The sequence below is a fragment of the Rhea pennata genome, chromosome 2 (genome assembly GCF_028389875.1).
Source record: "Rhea pennata isolate bPtePen1 chromosome 2, bPtePen1.pri, whole genome shotgun sequence".
Classification (NCBI taxonomy): Eukaryota; Metazoa; Chordata; class Aves; order Rheiformes; family Rheidae; genus Rhea; species Rhea pennata.
Window position 1 is genome coordinate 22096858 of NC_084664.1, and position 23730 is coordinate 22120587.

At 36.0% G+C, this 23730-nt stretch overlaps 2 protein-coding genes across 9 annotated transcripts in view; one reads left to right on the forward strand and one right to left on the reverse strand.

Annotated features, from left to right (window-relative positions):
• NSUN6 (NOP2/Sun RNA methyltransferase 6) overlaps positions 1–9902 on the forward strand; it is a 29271-nt gene extending 19369 nt beyond the window's left edge. For all 4 annotated transcript variants that reach the window (XM_062569052.1, XM_062569053.1, XM_062569050.1 and 1 more), the window contains 4 exons: positions 2479–2623; positions 4475–4623; positions 6424–6549; positions 9172–9902. In XM_062569052.1, coding sequence (XP_062425036.1) covers positions 2479–2623; positions 4475–4623; positions 6424–6549; positions 9172–9384 — 633 coding nt within the window. In that variant the 3' untranslated portion in view covers positions 9385–9902. The remainder of the gene's footprint in view (positions 1–2478; positions 2624–4474; positions 4624–6423; positions 6550–9171) is intronic.
• A 7-nt stretch (positions 9903–9909) lies between these two features.
• The window catches only part of CACNB2 (calcium voltage-gated channel auxiliary subunit beta 2), a 265080-nt gene continuing 251259 nt past the window's right edge, over positions 9910–23730 (reverse strand). For 2 of the 5 annotated variants that reach the window (XM_062569046.1, XM_062569047.1), the window contains 2 exons: positions 22729–22914; positions 9910–17889 (listed from right to left, as the gene is read on the reverse strand). In XM_062569046.1, the coding sequence (XP_062425030.1) occupies positions 17398–17889; positions 22729–22914 (678 nt within the window). In that variant the 3' untranslated portion in view covers positions 9910–17397. Of the gene's footprint in view, positions 17890–20807; positions 21356–22728; positions 22915–23730 lie in introns of those variants that run through there. The other 3 variants (XM_062569049.1, XR_009957564.1, XM_062569048.1) reach the window with 3 other exon arrangements.

Below are 23730 nucleotides of genomic sequence, written 5' to 3' on the forward strand. Positions count from 1 at the left end.
TAGAAGGTCAGAAATAAAATATACTTTCAAAGATAGAAAGCAAATGTGATGTGAAAAGAAGCAAAAAGTAGTATTCAAAGAAAGATGAAGGCAAATAGTACACAAGTCAAAAAGAATATGGAGGGAGGAATAAAGCTTTGCATATATCAAATTGATTTATGCAAAGCGAAAGATAGAGATGTGGGTTACTCTTTTTTAGAAAAGAGGGGGAAAAGTGTAGTGTTTCCTCTAAAATGTTTATAACTAGTCCAGTTGCCATTTTGGTTGGAATGGGGGTTTTACATGATGACAGATGATTAGAAATTTTGCAGTTGTATTATACAGTACTTCAGCAAGTATCTATGCATTAATGGGAGGATTTAGCAGTGGCTAATGATGGGTGTGTACTTAGAGAAGCCATGTAGTTAGTTCTGTGTGGCAGTTTGCTTGACGTAATCATTCCTAGTGCTATTGAATTGTTCGGTCTCTCAATATGGAAAATTTGCAAACATGCATTAGACATTCATTATTCGTTTATTGGATAGAGTTACAGAGCTTCCAGAAAAGAATTTCAATATGGTAAATAAAAAATAAAGTCTGTAAAAAACATATACTCTGTCATGGATTTATTTCCATTTATACTTTTCTGCATATATGTACGTTTTATATAACTTTTTTTCCCCTCACTCATTTTAGATATTTTGATTGTGCTTACTTCCAGCTGTAGCAGCAAAGATTCAGAATGCAGGTGTTGAAATTTATTTAAATTGACTTTCCTTTTCTGATTGGTAGTTTTATATATCGTATCGTATCGTATCGTATTTTAAATATCGTAGTTTTATTTTAGATATGACAGAAATGTCTGCTCATTTAGTTACTTTGCACTACTCTCTGGTTAAGTTCCAGTCACAGATATTCCTTGCTAAATTTCAATACACAGTGTAATAAATCATTTACATTTCAGAAACATCTGAATAAATGTTATTTTTTTGTAATTTGTTAAAAATTAATATTTTTAACAATTTTTTCTATCTATTTTAAAATCAGATAATGGAAATTATAAATTATAAATTAGGAATAGCTCTAAATATAAATTAGGAATAGCTACAACTCAAGAATTTATTATTGTTAACCAGATATTTACTGTATATGTAGACTGTAAAGAGCCCAGTCCAAACCACCATTTTTCCCAGAGGTCTTTCTGGCAGCGGTCAGAGCTGGCCAGCTGGGGAAGAGTTTCTGTCTTTCAGCGCATTCTCTTTTCTGAGAGTCTTTCAGGAGAAGGATTTATCTTTGAGTATCTGCAGGTCAGCACACACACAGTAAATCGACTGTTTTAAGGATAGACCCACCCTTCAGGCATGATGAGTTGTTACCATGCATGTGGGTTGAACTGTGGTGGGGGGAGAAGCAGTGGCATACGCCCATCGAGTGTCCTTGTAAGAGGTGATTTGGTGCACAGTGGCTGAAAGCTGGTCACAAGTGGCACAACATAAATACTTTTCTTTTTTCTTCATACTTGTCCTACATATTGGCTAACATGATTACTATAGTCAACTGGCCTATTTTTCTTGACTATCTTTTTTTACACAGTCTGTCTTGGTCTTATTATCCTTCCATAAGCCTCTTAGAGAGTCATCAGCACATAGCAGAAAGTTATCGTGTTTTCTCAACTGGTTCTAATTCCTATAGCAAGTCTTCTTTCTATATTTTTGATCTCCCCCCCTGCCCCCAAAGGTAGTATTACTGCTTTGGGTTTTATAGTTGCTACTGAAAATGTGTTCTTTCCTTTGCATTTTTAAATTTCATCTAGCAGGTAGTGCTGTGTGTCTGGAGAGGAAAAAATAAATCTTATTCTTACATAAAGGAATGATGTATAGTTGCAGTCCTTCCCCATTTTCTAAATTTATTCTTTCCCAACAGAACTCAAGTGACAACTACCCTAAGTGTTTTGAATCTGAGCGAGCTAGAGGTCTGGCTGTGGACCTCATTTCCCTGAGGTGTATGTGATCACATCCTCTGTTTGTCTCTTACTATGTCTATGCAAATTTAAAAGCTGTTGGCTATTTCTACCACGTATTTGAGAATTCTACCCTCTTTTAAATGATTAAATTTTTATGAGTTTCATAGAAACCAGTTCCTGAAGAATAGGAAAACTGAACTTAACCTCATTTAAACTAACCAGTAAAAAGCAAAATAACAATAATAAAAAAAAAAACTTTTGACAGAATTCAGCCATTAATTATAGGTTCCCTTTGGCAGCGATCTGGTCAAGGAGGTGCCAGTCAGAATGCAAAGAGGTCCAGACTAGTATCTACCCTTACGGGAGGAACACAGAAGATAAGTGAGAACAAGGACAACTGTGGTGTGGGTTTATGAATAATAAAATTCTGTAGGGAACACTAAACTTCGTTCATTATACTGCTCATAGAAAAAAAGATCAGGAATTGCACATCCAGTTAATCTCTATACTTTTGATATAAACCTTTTATTTTCCAGGGTGAAGTAATAGCCATGGACAAGATAGCCAACAAGGTGAAAAAAATTAAGCAGAATGCTGAATTGCTCCAATTGAATTGCATTAAGGCCTTTTGCTATGATGGAACAAAGGCACTCTCAGTTGAGAAGAGAGAGGATAAACAAGGTAAAGTAAATGCCCTGGGCTTTTAGAAGAAAATGGTAATCTTATTTGTACTAGTGTTTTTAAACCTGTCCACAAGTCCCTGAAATCTCGGCAGAAACCTAGGTTGCTTTAGCATGGTGGATGCCCTTGTATTTTCTGTGCTTCAGAGATTATCAATTTCTCCATAATGCAAATACAGAACTCAAAATACCTGTCCTTATCACAGCCTAATGGGTTCAAAAAGAAATGCATTCCCTTTTCAGATAATATCAAAGATTGACAAAGTGTTAAACTTCTCTTGTGATAGCATTTAACCTCATACTCTGAGTTGTTTAACTCACTCTGAGAAAGAAGTGACTTTGGCACAATTGTTTGGCTTCTCTGCTTCAGCATCCTCATCTGTAAAATGGGGGTATTAATACCTAACTCCCAAAAGCACTGCAAGGCTTAGTTTATTAATGTTTGTTCAGCTGTTTGGGGCATAAAGATGGAAAGTGCTATAGAAGCACTGAAATAGCTATAGAAGCAGAGTGTATTATTTTAAGTTCATTTAAGTTCACTTCTTTTCTGAAATGCTGTATTTACGATACTGATACTGTTCCGATGATAGATAGAATCAAGACAGGTATCTGCTGTCTTGATTATTTTTAGTTTGTTGTGCAAAGTATGCTGTTCTTTCTCACCATATTTTAGCCCAGTTACTGGTTAACCTAAGTAGAGATCAGCTCGCATAATTCACCTGCCTTCTCCATAAGCCTTACAGTTAGAATGCTTTGCAGGGAGAAAGGTATTTTCTTAGTAGTCTTTCTATGAGCATGAAATATTGTAGTTGGTACTTAGCACTTACATAATTGAACAAGAGCTAGCTATAAAGCTAAGAGATCATGAAAGCTTTTCTGTATGTCCCTGCAATTAAGACATATGACATATTTTAAACGTTTTAGTAATGAATCAAAGGTAGATCTATCAGTAGTACCAAAACAGACTCATTTTGCAGTGCTGGAACAAGCTATGTAGCAGTAGTATGAGGTCACCCACTTTTTTTCTTTTGTGTCCTAACCTGAATATTTGAGAAACAGGAAGAAAGGAGGCAAAGCATATATATGGCTCTCTTCCTCATTGGTTACTCACAGATACACTTATGGACCCACTTTGGTGAGCCTGAACTGAAGACCACTCTAGCACTAGGACTATAACAACTTTTGGACTGTTAAGCTAGTGGGATTCAGATGAAAGCACAGGCTTGCCATATAGAAGTTACTTATTCCACTATCTATCCAGGTAATATTCAGAAGTAGTTTTTCTTCCTTCACAACTCTTTTTTACTCAATTGTTTGGTTATAGAGCCAGCATGTGTAGCATATTAGAACATATTTCACTTCATTGTAAAGTGCCTCATTTTCTACAGATACAGAGGCATCCAATTATTACTATATAAGGCAGTCTTTAATGATTAACTACAGGCTTCTCTCAGTTAAGATTTATGTGCTTTTTGGTTCAGTTAGAAACTCATTCTGACTCATTACAGCCTATATGTACAGCTCTGTACCCAATACTAGTAATCAATCATATTTTAGCATTTTTTGTTTTTACATTTTACTTCCAGAATATTAAATTAAGGTTGAAAAATGTACAGCCAACGTGATCATAAATTGTTTGAGCTAACAGAACTTTAGAACTCTTTTCTGTGAGATGAAATCTATTACTGGCAGTGCTAAGAGTTGTCTATAGCAGAGATCACTTTTGCAGACAACATCTATATAGCATGTATGTTTTATGACAAGCAAGCTTCTCGTTATCTGTCATGAAGTCTCAAAAGAAACAGCCACATATTTATCCTGCAGCTTTTACATTATTAACTGCTGTTTGCAGAAGGTCCTCCTTTTTTACCAGAGTCATTTGATCGAATTCTTCTCGATGCACCATGTAGTGGAATGGGGCAAAGACCAAACATGGCTTATTCTTGGACTCTAAAGGAAGTGACATCTTATCAACCACTGCAACGCAAGCTTTTCACTGTGGTAGGTATTAATAATTGAGTAGCTAAGTTAAGTTGCACATAAAAGATTTTGCAGTGTAAAATTTACCTCACCTGCACCCCCAAATGGCACCTTATTTCCCCTCCTTTGTCAGGAGTTAAATGCTGGGATATTATTACCCAGAGCAACAAATTGCAAAGTTCTCTCTCTCTTTCTAGTCAAATAGAGCACCAGAAAAGTGTTCTTTGAAACACTTTCATAAAACTGTTTGCTATTCTGCAGCCTCTTCCCTTCTGAATACAAATTTCATGTCATTTCTTTGCCTTTCATCATTTGTTGACCATATATAAGAAACCACCAAGTAATAACTTGTTTCTTTTTCATCACAAGATACCTTTGCTAAGCTTTTCCTCTTTCCTAGTTTCCCCAGTGAAGTTTCTTAGCCCCAAAAAGCAGTTTTTAGTTTATCCCTGAACCCATTTAGAGAATACTGGAGCTTAAATATCTTGCCTAGTGTCTACACGTCTTGTGCTATCACTGTCCTTGATGAACAGTAGTTCCCGGAACACATACTTGTTGCACAGATAGATCCTAGCATGCAGTCTGCCCTTATGAAGCTATTGTATCTAGTGATAAGTTTTAATGATTTAAATCTACCTAGCTTTCCATTCCTGTTCTCCATGCGCCAAAAGATTTTCCAAGTCAGTACAGTTTTCTTTAATATATCCTTAAATTTGTAAGAACTAAACCCAGCCACATCTAAGACTTTGTTTTTGGATAGCTATAGAGGAATCCCTTGAAAAATAAATCTCATGGTGTTCTTTCAACATATTACTTCTTTTAGAATTTATTTCCCTCTGTTGCATCTGTTCTTGCTTAGAACAAGTTGCAGAACATATCTCTGTTCAGCTTTGTTCATAGCTATTGAAGTCAAAGAGGAAAATTTAAATTATTTAGGACCACTTAGATATTTATAAAACAAGAATATGTTATCTCATCTTTCCTAAAACTTGTCCTTTAGTGAAGAAGATAGTGTTAATATTCAGTTAGTCTTTCAGCCCCACCATTATCTGCTGCTAGGTGAAGTCAATTCAGTGGTGCGTGAGATAGATACATGTAAATTATAGTAAATAAGAAAGTTCACAATTTTTCCATTCTTTCAATTCCATGAGTTTCAGTTTGTAATAGTCCGAAGGGTCCAAGTCACAGAACAGATTAAAGTCTTTTCACTGCAGCAACATGGACTCCTGCAACTTCACTGCAGGTAACTCCCCTGCAGTGGTGCTGCAAGGTACTATAGGATATGTGATGGAGTACAAAGCCAAAAGAATGTACTACAACTGTGACAGTGTGCTTGGGCTGATGCTAAAGGACAGGATTTCATGAAACTTGTCTAAATCCAAATTACATGTATTCAAAATGAACCAGGGCTTGAAAAACAGCATAGATATACCTTCCATGCCAAATCTGTGGAAACAGTTGACATGTAGTATCACTGAAGAAAGTATTGTATGCCCATGGTTTGTAGCCAATGAAGAAAACAGAACTAATCTGATATATGCAGAGCTGTCAAAATAACATGAGCGTGTCATCTCAGTGGTATTTAATAAGGTGCATGAAGTATGATGCTGATTTGGAAAGAAAAGCCTTTCTAATCCATAGAATTATTTACCATATTCCCTGTAAAGAATCCTAATGCCTGTTTTGGACAGACAGATTTGAGTTTAAATAAGTGTTATATTTACTTGTTTAGCATTATTGTTTCTACCTAATATGTAAGCTGCATTCAAAGCCATTTTGCACTTAAATAAAAGCTGAACTGTAGTTTCTCCCTCCCTATAGGCAGTGAAATTGCTGAAGCCAGGAGGTGTTTTAGTATACAGTACATGTACGATTACACTTTCTGAAAATGAGGAACAAGTTGCTTGGGCCCTGGAAACCTTTCCATGCCTCCAGCTTCAGCCACAGGTAATAATATTTTCAGGGTACTTCACACAATCTAGTGATCTTGTTTTGGCGCTGTAAAATTAAGCACTGTATTTACTATTAACCAATCTCTATAATTTTAGCTGCTATAGTCAGAAATAACATGAGGATTTCTGAGGCTTTTTAAAATCTATTTTCATATCTATTTGACCTTCATTTGGTGAACTTTAAGCAATATTTCACAGACAGAATCCCACTGTGCGCTATGGTGATTTCAGTTTGTACAACAGTCATTTAAAACACAACAGGGGTAAAAGATAGTTCAAATGATAGGCTAAAATTTCCTTTGTAACTCTTTGCTTGTAATGCATATATTTTATTCTCTTACTTTACACCTTTACAAGAGAGGTGAAAAACTTTCAATAAAGCTACTGAAATGGTGAAGAATTGCATAAGAGGTGAGAGAAAAATACAAAGAATCTGATGTTTTGAGGATGAGAATTTTATATATATGGGAAATATCTTTGTATTGTTTAGAAGAATGAGGGAGTAAATTTATTTCAGATCTAGCATCCAAGAATGTAGCTTGTCTTTTGTGAAGCCAGTATCTACTATTAAAGTGTCTGGGAGGAGGTAACATATATGGGTTATAGAGAGGTACTAAAAATGTTTTTATCTATACTGCATACATTTCAGAAATACCTATTACTGCTTGTAGTACCATGAGAGAACTTATCATCAGACCATATGTGGATCTCTTCCCATTTGTTGATGTGATCAGTTGAGTCGGTTAGTTGTTAACCATAGTGGCTTTGAGGAAAGGTCTAAATTTGCTATATATTTAACTAATACATTCTGTAATGATTTTTATCTGTCCTCAAAAAGTAAATGATATGCGCATCTTTAAAAAATTGCAAAATTGCAATGGGTGAAAGAGGAGAAATTATATGAAAGCTGATAAAGATTTAACAGAACTGAAGCTTTTCTTAAAAGATTTATCTGTCAGAGATCTTTCACCTCCTGGTTCAGATTCCGATTTCCTACCATCCCATCCATTTTTGAGGGATTTTTGAGTTCAGTTTCAGATGAAATTATACATTTTGCCTTACAGTAGAAAAAAAATGTCCCTGGTAGACTGACAAAGCAAAACACAGGCCCTATTAACTCAAATACAAGATTCATTCCAATGTCAATAGGCTTGATTTCTCACCAATATCAGCACTGAATAAAGCATTATTTTCCCCACAGACGTGCCATCTATATAAAAATTAATCTTTATGCTTTGTACTACTGGATAACTGGTTTTAAGTCATCTAATTTAAAAAGTAAGGCAATCTTCCTGTGAACAGGAAACTGGAATCTAGGGTCAACTTACTTACCTCATGTTCCCCTTATGTATTTCCTGTGTCCTTTAGTCTCTCCTACTGTACACCTGCTTTATTCCCAGTCCAGTAGCTCTCTCTTGAGCACCAGGGCCTGGAAACATTTTGGGAAAGACAACACAGGAGGTGGAAGCACGGGCATTGATTCCTCAAAGGTGGAGGTTACTGCACAACAGCCAATTCTTGGTTTGCACAGACTTGCTTCCTTTTAGAGATTTACACACAGAAGATACTGTATATCAGCTTAAATCTAGTGACTTAACTAGAGGGAAAAAGGAAGAGGTAGAGAAAACAGTGGTTCTTCCTTTGACTGAGCAAGTCACTTGACCCTGTGTAATAGTGTCTGTTTTCCCAAGTCTTTTACCTTCTCCTCCTTCTATTACATTACCTCAAGTTGCTATTTCTGTCTCCCTTTACAATTTTTTTTCTCCACCTGCAATAGGCACTTCTTTTTGTTTCTTACCTGGAAAGCCCTAAAATCCTGCTGAGCAAAAGAAAGAAGCAGGCTGCAGGCTCTTGGCAGCCCAGCTCTACAGTGCAGGATATGTTGTTAAGCAACTAACCTCATCAAGTGCTGCCTTCTGAGCTCGTGTGTTAGCAGTGTGTGGTGGCTCAAAGAATGCTCTGCTGCAAGCTGCATCATAGACTACACTAGACAAGATTTAAAAGGGAACCTTATTTTTGAATAAGTCTTCTTTTTATCTTCTTCCAAAGATAAATCGCTTCTTCCAAAGCGATGCCTCTTTATGCATCAGTTACTCTGGATTAGGGCTTTAAGTCTCTCCAGTTGAAGTTGTAAAATTGAGAAATCCAGGTATATCTCTGCTACTACTGTGTTATTTACCGGCTACTTGTAAGGAATTACTGTTTTTGACTTAATATCTAGTTAGTCAGTACACAGATTTAAAAGTGAAAAACCTAAAAGCCTTAGCTTCTTATTCTCTGGTGGTAACAGTTTTCTTGTGATAGGGAAGCTTTCATTCTTGTGAGCAAGGAGATGATTTAGGTCTGTGTGTACCCATGCCAAGTAGTTGCTCTAATTACTAAACTACTGGGATAAAAAGGAATCAACTGTACTACCTCCTTCTCAAGGGGTTTTAGGCCTGATATATGTGCTCATCATATATGCACCTGCCATTAAGGCATGAAAAGAAGGACCACATTGTTTTTGAATTTCCCTATGCTGTAAATGAAATAAACTTAGCTTGTCCATGCTGTTAACATTTAGAAAAAATAGGAACTTCACTGATTAAATAATTTGCTTTTCTTTTTACTTAAAAAGGAACCTCATATTGGAGGAGAAGGCATGAGGGGAGCTGGGCTGTCGCTCGTTCAGTTGAAGCTGCTGCAGAGATTTGATCCATCTGCTGTGACTTTGCAAGGAATGGATATTAATTCTTTGCAAGATTCCAGGGAAGATGATTTGATTGCACTGGCAAATAAGGACTGTATAGGATTTTTTATTGCAAAATTTATTAAATTGAATAGTAAATAAGTATTCAGCGATACAACCTGAAAAAATACCTTTGTGAGTTGAAGAACAGTTCAAACGTTAACTATATTTCTTACTGCTGCAATGTTGCCAAGCCAACAGACTGACGACATGGTTGCTATGGTAGCACTAAAATCTGCCAGCTGTTCTGCTGGGAAAAAGCCACAGGTTGCAGAAAGAAAGTCACAGCTGGGGGAGGGGTAGTATCTTTTTTTAAGTCTCCACTTACTTTTGTATTTACAGCAGATCAGTGCATGAATGACAAGTATGTTTAGTCATCCTGTTGTCTGTTTTATCTTTTGCTATGTGTGTAGCTCATATAGCACCACAAGCATAGGAACAGGGCTTTATGGGGATAGGGTGGGGGTTAAGCTATCTTATGAAATGTAATCATAAATAAAATAGATTGGAACTGTTTTTGCAAATTTTGGAAAAGATGGTTTCTGTGGAGGTTTACCAAAATGCTTCATTAAATAGTGCTAAGTGAAACACTAATATTTCACAAATAACTGTTTTATAAATTGATACTTAGAACCTCATTTCTCTTTTATTTTAATACAAGCAAGATTCTCTGTACACATAATATATACACAAAATACGAGTAGGCTTTGTAGCATGTTTTTTATAGCAGCATGAATATATTAAACCATCTCACTCTGGGAATGTAAATAAATATTGTTTCAACATCAAACTTCCCATGCATAAACTGTATTGGTTCTGAAATAGACTGTTGGACTGGCTGACAAATGACAGTTTTAAAATCAAACATTTGCAATAGAAGGGGCAACAGCTGTGATTAATATATCAAGAAACAGAAAACAATGCATAATACCATTTGAAATGTTACAGATTTACCTTTCAAACAAGTTAGAATATTACTGGTTAAAAAATATCACCTGCAAAAGTCATATGAAAATTAAGACTGGGGAAGCATATTAATGAGAACTGACTTAAAACACTGCTCAGATGTTTAATAATTTAAATTGCATAAATTTGTTGGATATATTTGAAACTTCTGTTTCAGTTCCAGAAATACTCTCATTTTCAACAGTATTCTCTTCACTGGAACTGTCAATAGCACTAAAATTGGGGAGAAAAAAGATAAGTACAGCTAAAAAACCTAAACTGAATTTTTTGCCACTGGATCAAATTCTAGTTTTTAAAAGTATTAGCTGAAAAACTTTTTACTTTTGGCATAGAATTGTTTCGTTTCATTTAACACAGTGATATTAATTTTATACTTCACTTTTACTAAACTATAGCTTGTCATTGCATTTGTTGGTAATCAAAACAATTTATACAATTCTGTAGTCTGTTTACTTGTATTTGCTATCAGTATTTTGATACAGAATATCTTCTGCCATTCTTAAATAAAACAAATGCCACTTCTTCTGTTTTACCAAAGGTAACCACAGTACATGTATGATCTTCATCCGCTGAAAGGCCTAGCCTAGCAAGACAGGAGCCTGGAATCCTTGTCTACTTCTTACCTACTTTTGTTGGTCCCTCCTTGCAGTTAACTGTGGCATACCAGGAGAAGAATTAAAATTATTCTTTTTTTTGCATCAGTAGTAATAGGTGAAATACCCTATTTAGAATCATAGTAGTTCATATTTATAGTCTTTTTAGCCTAAATATGGCTAAAATAATTACTTGGTAAGAAAATGTATTCATTTTCTATTATAATGTATGTACAATACAAATAGATTCAATTTTATGTATGTACTGAAATCTGTAACTCAGTGCTAGTAAAAGACCGTTTTCTTTTTGCAGAATATATAAACTTGGTAAATGTTAATCAGCCCATATAGTCAATATGTTTAAATTTGTATACACTTATGAAGTGAGGAATTTTTGCCTTCATGTTCAGTAGCAGCAGCTATGTAATACTGAATTTGAAAAATTTAAAAATGCTGACTTTTTAGTGGAGGATTTGTTGATGCTTTCCCAGATTTATTTAGTTCTGAATCAAAAACAGGCTTTTCAAGAAGTTGATTTCACTTGATTTATAAGACAAGTTTCTCAGGAGAAAAAAATCTTTTTATGACTGAATTGTATGTGAATCCTGTGTAATTGCAGACCACACTTAATCTGAAAAAGCATTCTGATGACTGAACTAGAGTTATTTCTGCAAAAGAAGTCACTGCTGGACCTAAAGGAATATTCAGCATATTAAAGGGATAAACTTCAGCTGTTTCCCCAGACCCTCTCTCTGTGGGCAATGGAGAGAGATTAAGGGAGGGAAGGTGGGGGTGGGAGAGAGAGAGAGCGAGAGAAAAAAAAGAGAAAGAAAAGAGACTTCTCCATCAAGCACTTCAGAGCAGAAATTAAGAAGTGAATCACCCTTGGAAAGAGTGGCCTCCCTCCTTTGACTACAGAAGGAGACTGGTTGGCTAAGTTGGAGGATGGCCTACTACTTTTTTCTTTTTTTTTTTTCCCCTTTTCCAATCTTACTGTGACATTAACTTAAAGTGCAGGTATTTTAATGGTTTTTATTCATTTTCATCACTTTGATGTATGGAGCCTGTATGTGTTTTTAATACATAGTTGGGTTCCTTTCCTGATGATAAGAATGCTTTACCGATTGCATCATAATGTTTCAGTGTGGCTGAAACACAATTGAAATACATATACCATACAAGATATATAAACATTGAATTAAAAAAGGTAGTCATTTTAATGAAAGACTAACCCGAGAGAGAGGGGTATACAATCAGAGCCCATCTTTAAAAAAAAAGCGAATCTGGAAAATTCACTTTTTCTGTGAAAAGTAGTTTTCTCTATTTGCAGAAATAGTGATTTATATTAATAGTGCAGGTTTAAATATTTATCTTGGTCACTATAAAGATATTAAAATAGGCAGCCTCATATAGCATGAAATTTTAATAATAACAGTTTCTTTCTGTTTAAGGGTCATGGAATCCACCAAAATTTTTAGACTGTAGGATTATGTAAGCTCTTAAAGAAAAAAAGGAGTATTTATTGATAGGAAATCAGGCTAGTGAAGGTAATGAACAAGAAATGCTTTTAGGTACTTATATGTATACACCCTGTATTTTAAAGAACTGTCTTTTTCTGTTTCATTGTGGCTAAATATTCAACCTTGTTCATTTTAGCTGAAAGTACCACATACATAGTTTAAAAAATATTCTAGAATATGCCAAATAATTTATGAGAAAATCCAGTTATATGCTTCTAGAATTTGTTGTAGAGTAGGTTATGCATGATAGATAAAAGTGGTAAGAGTAAAGTAAGAAAGAAGAACACAGATGAGTTAGAAGAAGCAGATTTATCTCTATGTCTGATGAAAAACTTTTTTTTTTTTTGACTGCAGGAACACATCTCTAGGGTGTTGTGCTATAAAAAGAAACTATAAAACTACTGTAAGCTTATATGTAACGATTTCTTATATAAAAATGGGGAAGTGAATTATAGACACAAGTGGAATTTGCTGAACAAGTCTGATGGAACAACATTTGACAGAAAATATTCACAAGGCAATAGCATCCACATATTTTACAGACAATAAAACTAAAATTTTGTTGAAAGATCTGTAGTAAAGTAATAAATAAGACAAAATGTATACTAAAAATGTATACCACTTTACTCTGAAAAAGAATTTCTCTGCCCCTCCTGTAGACTATATGGTAAAATTTTTTGCAATATGCTTTATTTTCATGGAGGGAATGGAATTAAAATCAAAATTGTAAAACAAAACAGAACAACCCCAGAGGATTAGTAGAATTGAGCATTCAGGAAATAACTTTCTGCTTGATATGTTAAATGAATCAGAAGTCAAATGTAACCAGAAACCAAAATGATTCTTGAGGAGCCTTTCGTAGCTACCACAGAAGATGGCTTAGGCTCACATTTTATTTTGCACTGACACTGATTGAAAGCAATCAGACCACCCCTTGCATTCCCGCTCAGGGACTGATAATGGGTAGGGGCAACTAAAGGACAACTACGGCCACGACCATTTCAAAACTTCTGCAGCTGTTATAAAAATTGTTTTGGACTTTACAAACCAGTGAAGCTTGAAAATAGTAATTACTAACAAAGTCTTAAAACACAGTAAGTATTGAGAGGACAGGGTAAACAAGGAGAAGGAAAATGAGCTCTGTACTTTGATTCAAGGTTTGACAAGTGGGATTTCATTTCCTTATTATAAATGGAGAGTAAGGACTGTAAGTGAAGAATTTCACACACATCATTTTATGGGTTTCTGTGAAAACAGATGCTCCATTCTCAACTCAAACTGACTGTAGCTTTAAAATCATCTTTATTAATTACAGCTAAATCCATAGGAGAAACTACCTATTGATATTTTACATCTTGAGAGGCATAAATTGTAAAAGATGCTTCTCAAATTCTGAACTCCGGATGGTAGACACAGAATGTGAATTCATGAGTGAGTATTCCAGAAGAAAGATTCTTCTAATTACTACAAATTCAAAAAATATTTCAAAAAATTAAAAATTCATTACTTGATATCAAAGCAGTTTCTTTTAACTGTCAAGTCTTACTGATGCTAATTTTGTGCACAAACCTGTTTGTTTATTCTTTTATGCTACCTTGTCCATTAACAGATCTGGAAACTGTTATTCTCCTCCCCTTCCAAATCTTCCTCAAGAATTCTTTCTTCTGTGGTGTTTACCTAACAGTTAACTGTTAGTGTTGGGCTGTTGAACAGTACTGATGTGTATTCATTTGAAAAGACATACAAAACAAAAAAGTTAAGTATGACATACACGTAAATATTAAATTGTATCCTATTCCTTTCATATGCTGAAATCCTTAGGAAAAATACAGTGAGAGCTGGTAAGACCTATGTATCACTTAACTGTTTTATCGTCTTCCTTTTCCTCCTTTCTCATTTGTTTTATCTTGTTAGCTTGCTTAAATAGAAATGTTACAAGTTGTTTTGTACCACACATACATTAGAGGACTCTGGAGCTAACTGGGACCAGACCTCTGGCATTTCTCAAATCCAAAGCTCTTAAAACCAGATATAGAAATATGAACCCACTGCTATCCTATGCAAACAATAATATTACGGGCAAAACTTTGCAAAGACATTCCATCACAATAGCCTTTGATATGTCCTCCAGTTGGAGTATTTTTAAAGCTTCTCATTGAAAACTTAAAGTGCTTTTCAAAGTAGTGCTCAGCAGGCAGGTGGTGTTGTGCAAAGTGTGTAGTACAAGCTCACATTACAACTGATTTGTCACTCAATAACTGAAGAAAAATATCTTAGCAAGGCAAATAAATACCTACTGAGAGTGTCAGCCTAAGAAATGTAAGTATTAGTATGTTGCCTATACCTAGTTAGTTGCACTGTACAAAAAATGTTTATCTCATTGAGTTGGATGGGGATATGCCCTTCTTTTTGATAAAATATTTATATTCCATAAACCAATATAGAGGTTATACTTAAATATCAGGGTTTGGATTATGCTCTTTATCGTTTATTTGTCTCTATAGGGTTACTTACTCCATGGTTTTCACATGTAACTACTCAGTGCTTTGAAACTCTGCCAAACATTCCTTAAGAAATACTCTTAAGGAAGGTGGAAAATGAACACTTTTTGGAGCAAGAGTAAAAAATAAAAAATAGAGGGTACTGAAGCAGAATCCACAAATCACTTCTTTGAGGACATAGCCCTCCCGTAACAGCTGAAGGGAGCAACAGAATTTACCGAAGTTGGTAAAATAGCTAAAGCCAGGATATATATAACAAGACAATATAAATTCTATTCGCATTTAAATTTGATCTGATAACGACTCAAACACCAACAACTCTTTCAATGTCATTTCCATTGATACATTGAAAATCTCCTTATATCAAAAGCCACTGTTTATACAGTCTTGTATATGCATTTAGTAAATCCACAGGTCTACTTACCCACGCTTCCTTTTTCTACAAAGTCATTGTGATGTTTAGAGAAAAGCTGAGAATTTTATTTCTAGAAAAATACGCTTTTTCTTGTATTCCCAGAGTTCATGCTCTGAGTCAAAGAGTACCCTTGAATTACCACAAGCGACAAGGGAGTCATGTCTAAGTATCTGACAGCAGAATTTCACCATTTTGAGGTGAGGGTAAAATTATGCATGTAAAACAGGGAGAGGGACTGGGCAAACAAAGTATCTTTAAGGGAATCAAACTGAGTTGCCTGGATGCTGAAATAGAAGATTGGAGAAAACACGCACATCCCATTTATCATGTCCATTTCACTAAAATGATATTCAAAAATCAGGCAGTGCTGATATTCCCAGAATTGAAATAATAAATAATAAAATCTTCCAGCTAAATGAAGTATTATCCGACTACATTCTTTATATAATATGCTATGTACAGTGAAATACAAAAAGTATTTCATTCATCCAATTACTACAAAGATAAGATGTGATGCAGAACGGCCTTTACACTAGGCAAGGGTATGGAACCTGTAGCCAAAAATAATAAGGAATTTTCCCCCACTTACCAGTGCAACAGGTGTTCAATGCAAAACAAATGCTTTCACTCTCTTTGATTTAAATACATTTTCTCTAGTAAGCTCGTAACAGACAGTATTTTGTCACAGTCATTTTTTCTAAGCATTTACTGGCAGCACAACAGTTTAGGTGATGGAAAAGCAGTGAGCTGGCTGCAAAGTGGGAATGCAGAGGAATTGGCAAGTGTAGAAAAAAGTGGAGAAGCTACAAAAATTTATTTTCCAACAAAATAACTCTCCACAAGCTGTGTAAACTTTTCTTACTAAAACAGATACTCTAAAACACAAAGATTTTACATTTCCAGTGAAACACTCACAGTAACATTTGCCTGTGTTTTTACTCTCCTGGAGTCTCAATAAAGAGCCAGCAGATTTATGCTTTCTCAATTACCTGGGTCAGTAAACTCCCCCATGTTCCCTGACTGCAATTTGGATTTTTAAATTAATAGATAGAATGAAGAAACAGACTTCTTGGACTTTTGAGTAACCTTTGTTTTCTTCAGTAGATTCTCACCCTTTGCTGCCTAATGTGCGCACACACATCCACCACCGCCTGCTCACATACACACCTCTGTTGTGTGTGCTCTGTTATTCCGAAAACAGAATAAAAGTTGTGTCCATTGCAATTGTGTGACCTGTACAGAGAAGAATAATTTATATTGGTAAGTTATTTTTCTTTATCATAAAATTAAAATGCAAAATTGAGTTTGCAAGGACAGTATTAAGTATAAGAATCAGACCCTTTATCTCAAGCATTCATTCATATTTACAGTAAATATAAGCTTTCTGCTACAGAAGAAAAAGTATTTAGATTGAACACTGTTACAGATTCCCTAAATGAGGCTAGTTCCAGTTGCCAGTAATTCAAAAGCAAATCTGCTGACTTGGCATTAGGACTCTAAAACAGTGTGATCAAACTCATATAGTAAGAAGGTGTCTGCAGAAATAACATTTATAAACTGTATATACAGTACACAGTACCAGTACATAGAAAATAGATTCTGACTTTATGATCCCCTGTGTGTAAGGCAAGACTGAATTCTGTCCTCAAATGGAGTCCACTAGAGATACAAGCAACAGAGAGTGGCTCTTAAATCAATATGCAAATCAAGTGCATACAAATCAAAAATCAGAGCAGACAAAAGTTTTAGTTTTTTATGTGCTGATTCTGGCTTGCTGAATACACGGGAAGTTATTAAACATCAAAGGTACCTTTTTTAAAAACACTAACAACACCTTGATGGCAACAGATATTGTTCAAGTGGCAGCTACCAAAAACAGCTTGAAAAAAGGCATAGTACAACATCAGGAACTCCGCAGTTGTACTATGCTAATTCATTTAGCACTAACGAAAATAATAAGTATATGAATATTCTATTTCATGCTATTGCTATGCAAGCAACAGCAATACAAATCAGCATACAGAAGGATACCATATGTTCTGCAATGAAAAACCCAAAGATATTTTCAAGGGGCTTTGTTACAAGACTTCAAAGAAACACAAGACTGCCAAAGGCAAAAGTTACTGACGGATGTAAACATCCCTGTTCCATTCTCCGGTGTCGTTACGTTTTTTAGATATCACTTCCCCATCTTTGTCACAATATTGGTCCCTTGATTTATGACGACTACGTTGTTTGTTGCATTCATTGTGGTCCTGCTCGCGGTCCCTTTCCTTTGAGCGATGCCTTGATTCTCTATGTCTGTGATCACTGCTCCCATGGGACTCGTCTCTATGATTGTGATCCCTGTGAGAATCGTAGTGGTCACCATGCTCATGTGAGTAGTCCTCCTTTGGCTCGATGTAAGCCGAATCTCTGCTATCTTGTGTTTCTGAGTCAAAAGTTTCTTGCCGAGGAAGGCCTCGGCCAACACCACTGCGATGGTTATGGTGCTGGGATGAGGAAGAGCGATGCTGGGATTTCTTGATGGGTTCAACCCGTGCTTCCTCCTCAATTTGTGAACCGGTGCGTTCAGGGACTGAATGGTCATTCCTCTGGTCTCCTTGAGATCCCTGGTATCACAACCAGCAGTAAGTTCGCATACATGAACTGCATATTTAAAAGCTTTCTCCAATATCAAATTAAACTAGAAAACATCATGAAACCAATAAAATTCAAGTACACAACAGTCCACTTGGAATCTAATCTAGAAAATACCAGAATTCAACTTTTACTATAAATTAAGTATTATAATACAAACAAATCCTTTCATTCTAACCAAAATGGAGGGCAGCACTCAGGTTATTCTGTGACATTAAGGCCTGTGATGTTTCTGAATACTCCAATTAGCAATAATTGCCTACCAAACTCCAGTCAAAAAGGAGCATGCGGAAGCAGAACAAATGGCAAAAAAATGAAAGAGGAAACATCATACCAGGAGAGAGCAGATAACAGCTCAGAGTTTATAGAAGCCTGTCCGAAAACAGGCACTATTGCAGAGCGATTTTAAAGGAGTGCACATGCAGGCTGAGAAGATGTATTTAGACAGAGAAGCCAAAGCACAAAACCTTATTGTTTTTATAGTATTTTTTTTTTTTTTTTTTTTTTTTTAGAAATAAAATACACTTGAGTCTGGTACTAAGAATGTTTGTATTATGATACTAATAGTATCACTGCCCCTCTGTTTTTCCCAGTGATAATTCGCTTTCCTCATGGTAATGAAAAAATTAAACCTCCTAATTTAAGCACTCAAGAATATTGATCATTTCCAAGGAAAGCAGAAGGAGAGTGATATTATCACCTGAAGAATCTCCTATCAAACTGCTACTATTAAGAGATTGAAATAAAAATTACCAGGTAATATCAAACCTACTCTTCATCAGCATAATGCTTTGAAATCACTGCAAAATGAATAAGTGGCATTATTTAATTCATTTGGGGGTTCAATTGTGTTAACCTGCTTCTCTCCTTAAACCACAGCCAAAGCATTTTCAGTCTTAATTTTAAAATTTTTGGAAATAGTTTATGGTCAAATTGAATTATCCTTCTCACATTAGGTTAAGAATTTCAACAAAAAATCCTATCTACTGGCACAAAATTAAACGAGGTAGACTTTGAGTTACACAAATATTTATTTGTGAGACTACACTGAATTTACTAAAGTTAGACTAAACTAACTACGTTCAGAGTTGTCTAAAAATGAGGCTTGCCTCCAGGATAGCTCATGAAAGTATGTTCTTGGTGTCTTTGTACAACATGGAAACTAAACTGAGTTTTAGAGCTGAACCTCCGGGCATTTGGGTTCATCCATAGCATGAAGGTGGATGGAGCAACTGGGAACTAAACAGATTTACAAGAATGGCAGAACCACCTCAGGTCTGTTTAAACTGAAAAAGAAATCCTATGGAAATCACTGAATCTTCTGCTCTGAAGCAGGCTGTAAAGTGGACTATGTCCTTCAGCCGCAAATCCTGGCAACTGGGTTTCCTAGCAACTCAACGAGTAAGATGACAGGAATTTGTACAGAAACTGGACTGTATTTTATCAGAAATTTATCAAAGCCAACATATTTCAGAAAAAAAACAATTCCATTTCACAAATCAGCATTTTCTAAGACAGTATTTTTCATTGTCAAATTTCCCAGCAAGTTGCTGGTTTGCCCCATGGGCTCCCAATTTGAATCAGATGGCATATAGGAGAAGAAGATAGCAGAAACAGCAGAGTAGATCTTTTTATTATTCCTGTTTTTATGATATCGAGATGATTCTGATTGCTGGAAAAGGAATTTAGTAATGGTAAACATGAATATATGTTTTCAAAGTGAACAGATGAGGAGAATTGTAAATAGGATCAAGTGAAAAGTAAGAGAGTCTAAACCAACACCTGCTTTGGATGTATAAACACATTTTAATTACTTGTAACCACGACTGTTTTTAAAGGATGTAAACTGGGTGCACCTTTAATCTTTTAATTCTCATATGATCAAATGCCAAATATGTACCTACAGATAGTTGTGACCAATAAAATCTATCATTGCTGTGGTTTGAGAACAAATCTAAAATTTGTATCTGATTTGAACAGACTGTCATTTTACAAACTCAGATGCATTTTCTCTGCTGTGATGAGGAATTGGACACAACCAATTGATACAGAACCGATAACCTTACTACCCTGCAATTTCAGAACAGTTTGAGGACTTGTGGGAAAATTCACTGACAGTAAGTTTCCCTAAATATTACAGGGACACTGAAAAGGTAATGTCTGAATCTGGATTAAGACTTGGGTTTGTGGCTCATAACAAAATTTGGGCTCTGAATTGCACTAGATGCTACAGTGCAGAAATTTTATGGCTCAGTCATCTAAATGGAGGAAGTTTGAAATGAGCCTGTTTCATTATTCAGGATGTAACTTCTTAGAAGCAGTGGTTCTTGAGAAGAAGTTTAAACATCAAAACAGAAGAGAGAAAAAGCTGCGTCCACGCTGCCAATTTGGCTTGTTCCCTGTTTCCCCCCACTAGTCCCCTAATCACCTACACCATACGTGTGTGAATTTGCTCAGTCTAATTTTTGGATTTAGCCAACAATTTCCTTAGAAGAGGGAATCTGTGAAGAGTTGTCAGGACAGTTCACTCCAAGCTCCCTATCAGACAGACAGGAGGGGTACTGGCTTTCCACCTTTGGCTCCACAATCCCAGGAGGCCTTACACCTTCAAACGCCTCATGCCATGCAATGCACACAGTCAGTGTCATGCTACAAACATACCACTCTGGCAAGCAGCAACACAAATCTCATTACCACGTATACTTTGGACTGAAAAAATACAAAATCAAATTACATCCAAAGACAAAGGGTGCCACACCGGCCCCAGAGGAGAACAAGTCCAGTGCTTTGCAGTGTGGATGTGGCCACTCCAGACCAAATGGCTGGAGGCAAGGATTTTCTCTCTAGGGCAGCCCACAAAGATGGCATAAACATAAAATTTAAACTCCTAGTAGAAAGAATGAAATTTATTGAAAGAATGAGCTCAGCTACTGCGATTAGAAAAATAAGCCCACTCTACTCCAAGCCAACTGGTCTTGGAGTCTTGGACATGTTGCAGATTTGAGAGACAGCTGAAAATGTATCATAAAAATGAAACAAAAGGAACACAAAAGTTCAGCACTTCATAGGAGACCACCTATGCTCTGCACTTCTGAACTGACAGACCTACAAACAAACCGTGAAAGTGCAAGTACACTCTTATTTTTAGTCCTTAAAATAAAAACTTGCAAATTTGTAAGGAGATATCACAACATTCAGAAAGGTGTTATTAAAACTTTGTATGGTTCCTGCAGAAAATGTGGTTAATAATCAGTACACACTAATATGAGTAAGTGAACTATAAATTCACACCCAAAAGTCTTAAAAAAAATTTTTTGATGAAAATAATAAACGTGTCTACAAAGCAAAGAAAGTTTATCTACCAATCTGCACACAACAATACTGAATTTCATACTCAGAAATTCTTCCAGCTCACAAATTTTTCAGGGTGTTTCAGCTCTGGAGACAGAAAAAAAAGGCAGAAATGAGCTACAGCTTCAGTCTCTTTTCCTGCAACTGCTTTTGGAAGTGGGAGATACCCTGTAAGCTGGCTGAAGTGATTTTTCCTGTTAGTGAAAGGACCTATCAGGTTTGAGGTCTAGTGATGGGAAATAAACTGTTTGACACAAAATATTGTTTTGCAAAACCATACAAAATGAAAAACATTTTTTCAACATTTAAATTCTGATGCAGAGATGTTTTTCTTTAATTTTCTAGAAGGAGACATTTTTCTTAGCCAGTGACGTATTCTAACCAACACATATATATGCAACTTAGATGGAAATTTAGATATAATAAGCTGAGACAGATGTATTAGCCCCACTGTAATCTCCTATGTCTCAAAGTGTCACTAACTATTTATTATAAAGTTGCCACTTTAAAGTCCTCAGTTTATGTCATGCAATGCATATACAAAGGAGGGGCTCTCCTTATGCTGAGAAACTTAATACAATTGCACAAAGCAAAAGTCAAATGAGAGAAAAGGGGACACAATATGCCCAAAGTCAACAGGCATGTCTGTGTAGAGTTGGGAATAAAACCTATTCTTCCCAGTTCTCTAGGCAGTACTTGCACCATTTAGAACATACTGCTTCTCAAGGTCTTGCTGCACAATATGCAGTGGGACTCCTGTTCGTAAGAGTTGAGCCTGAAGGAAGTATGTACTTTTCATGGCAATGGTCAATAAATAAAGGAAGAAAGAAAACACTAGAAAGGCCACTTTGACCTTGAGACATCAGTAACACAGTCAGTCATGTGCTCTCTCGAGCACTATAGCTTATGAGAAGGTAAGAACAGATTCCCTCCAACCTTTGTGGATCGGCTCTGTACCTAACCCAATTTGTCTTGCAGAGCCTCTAGGGCCAGGATTTGCCTGCTAGCGATAGCGTGCCTATCAGTCAGAAAGTTACCAGGGGCAGTAACGTGCACAGTATTAGCCCAGTTTTATTCCTCCGATTGGATTATGTATGATGATCTATAAAAATGCTTGTGGCTTGGTATGCGTACTACCGGCGCAGTGGTATCCTGAGCACAATGAAATCTGTATTCCACTTTACATCACCATATGTTTTCAGTCAAGCTCGCTTAGCTTTTGGGGTCAAAACAGGCTCACTAGTCAATATGCAAACACATGCTACTGTGAATACAGTAGCAATAATGTGCCAGTCTTCTGCAATTTATACTAAAAATGGGCAAATGTCTATTGCAAAAGCTCTGCTCCTGCGCTAACAACAACAGCAACGCATATTCAGCATGTTCTGGTATCAGACTACCACTTCACTTTGGAAGGAGAAGTTGATAAAAGAGAAGAAGAGATGGCATAAAAACGGTACCTGTAAATTAATATTTGAACCTGGGCTAATAGGAAGAGTGGCTGTTGCAAGTGTGCGAGTGAGAAGCTGGTTAGGAGGATTGCTGCTAGGTGGATGAGTGGCCTTCCAGTAGGCTTCCAGATAGTCAGCAAGGTGCTCACAAGCATCTTCAAGTTGGTTCTCATCGAGAATTACATCGAACATTTCCTGATAAAGGAAAAGTTTTAGTGAGAATAACCACAGCTCAACAGACATCATCTATAGAGATCGATGACCGCACTTTCTATTCACCAAAATGAACCACATTTATAATACTTGTGGTTAGACATTTTTACCCTTTTTTTTTGAATGTAAGCAATAGAAAAGGCAGCAGTAATAACTAGCACTAATGTTAAGCTTGCCAAAGCAAGTCCTCCTGACTTCCACTTAGTAACACATAAATACTCAGTGAAAAGGCAGTCTGAACAAATCTTAAAACTCAAATATTCAAAAAGAGGTGAAATATTAAAGCTTTTTAGCTATTGGAACAAAATAGAACAGGAAAAGGAGCTGGATCCCCACACCTAGAATAAGTAATACAAAACTAAGACAAATTAAGACAAATAGCTAATAACAATACTAGACTTGCCCAATACAGAGCACCGCGTTTCCAAACGCTGTACAAATATTATCTAAGAGATTAGTTACACCATCTAATTTTAGGCATCTAAAGTTAGTAGGACAGTTTACATCGTTCCCCCACCTGGTCAGAAAGGCAATTTCCTGAAGGCAATTTCGAGAACCTAGGCAGGTTTCTAGCAATCTTCACAAACTTCCTGTGTTGCTGAGGAGGCTAGTCTCTTACTGCGATGCTTCAAGTGATGAAAACATCCCCCTCATCCAGCTTCCTAATTATGGCAAATTACCACTTCTGGAATTTAATCGAACCTTTATCTTCTGGGCTCTTACCTTACTCTTGGCAGTTTGTTACGCAGGTAATGGGTAATTCTTGCCGTGCTCTATATACAACTATGGTCTCATCAT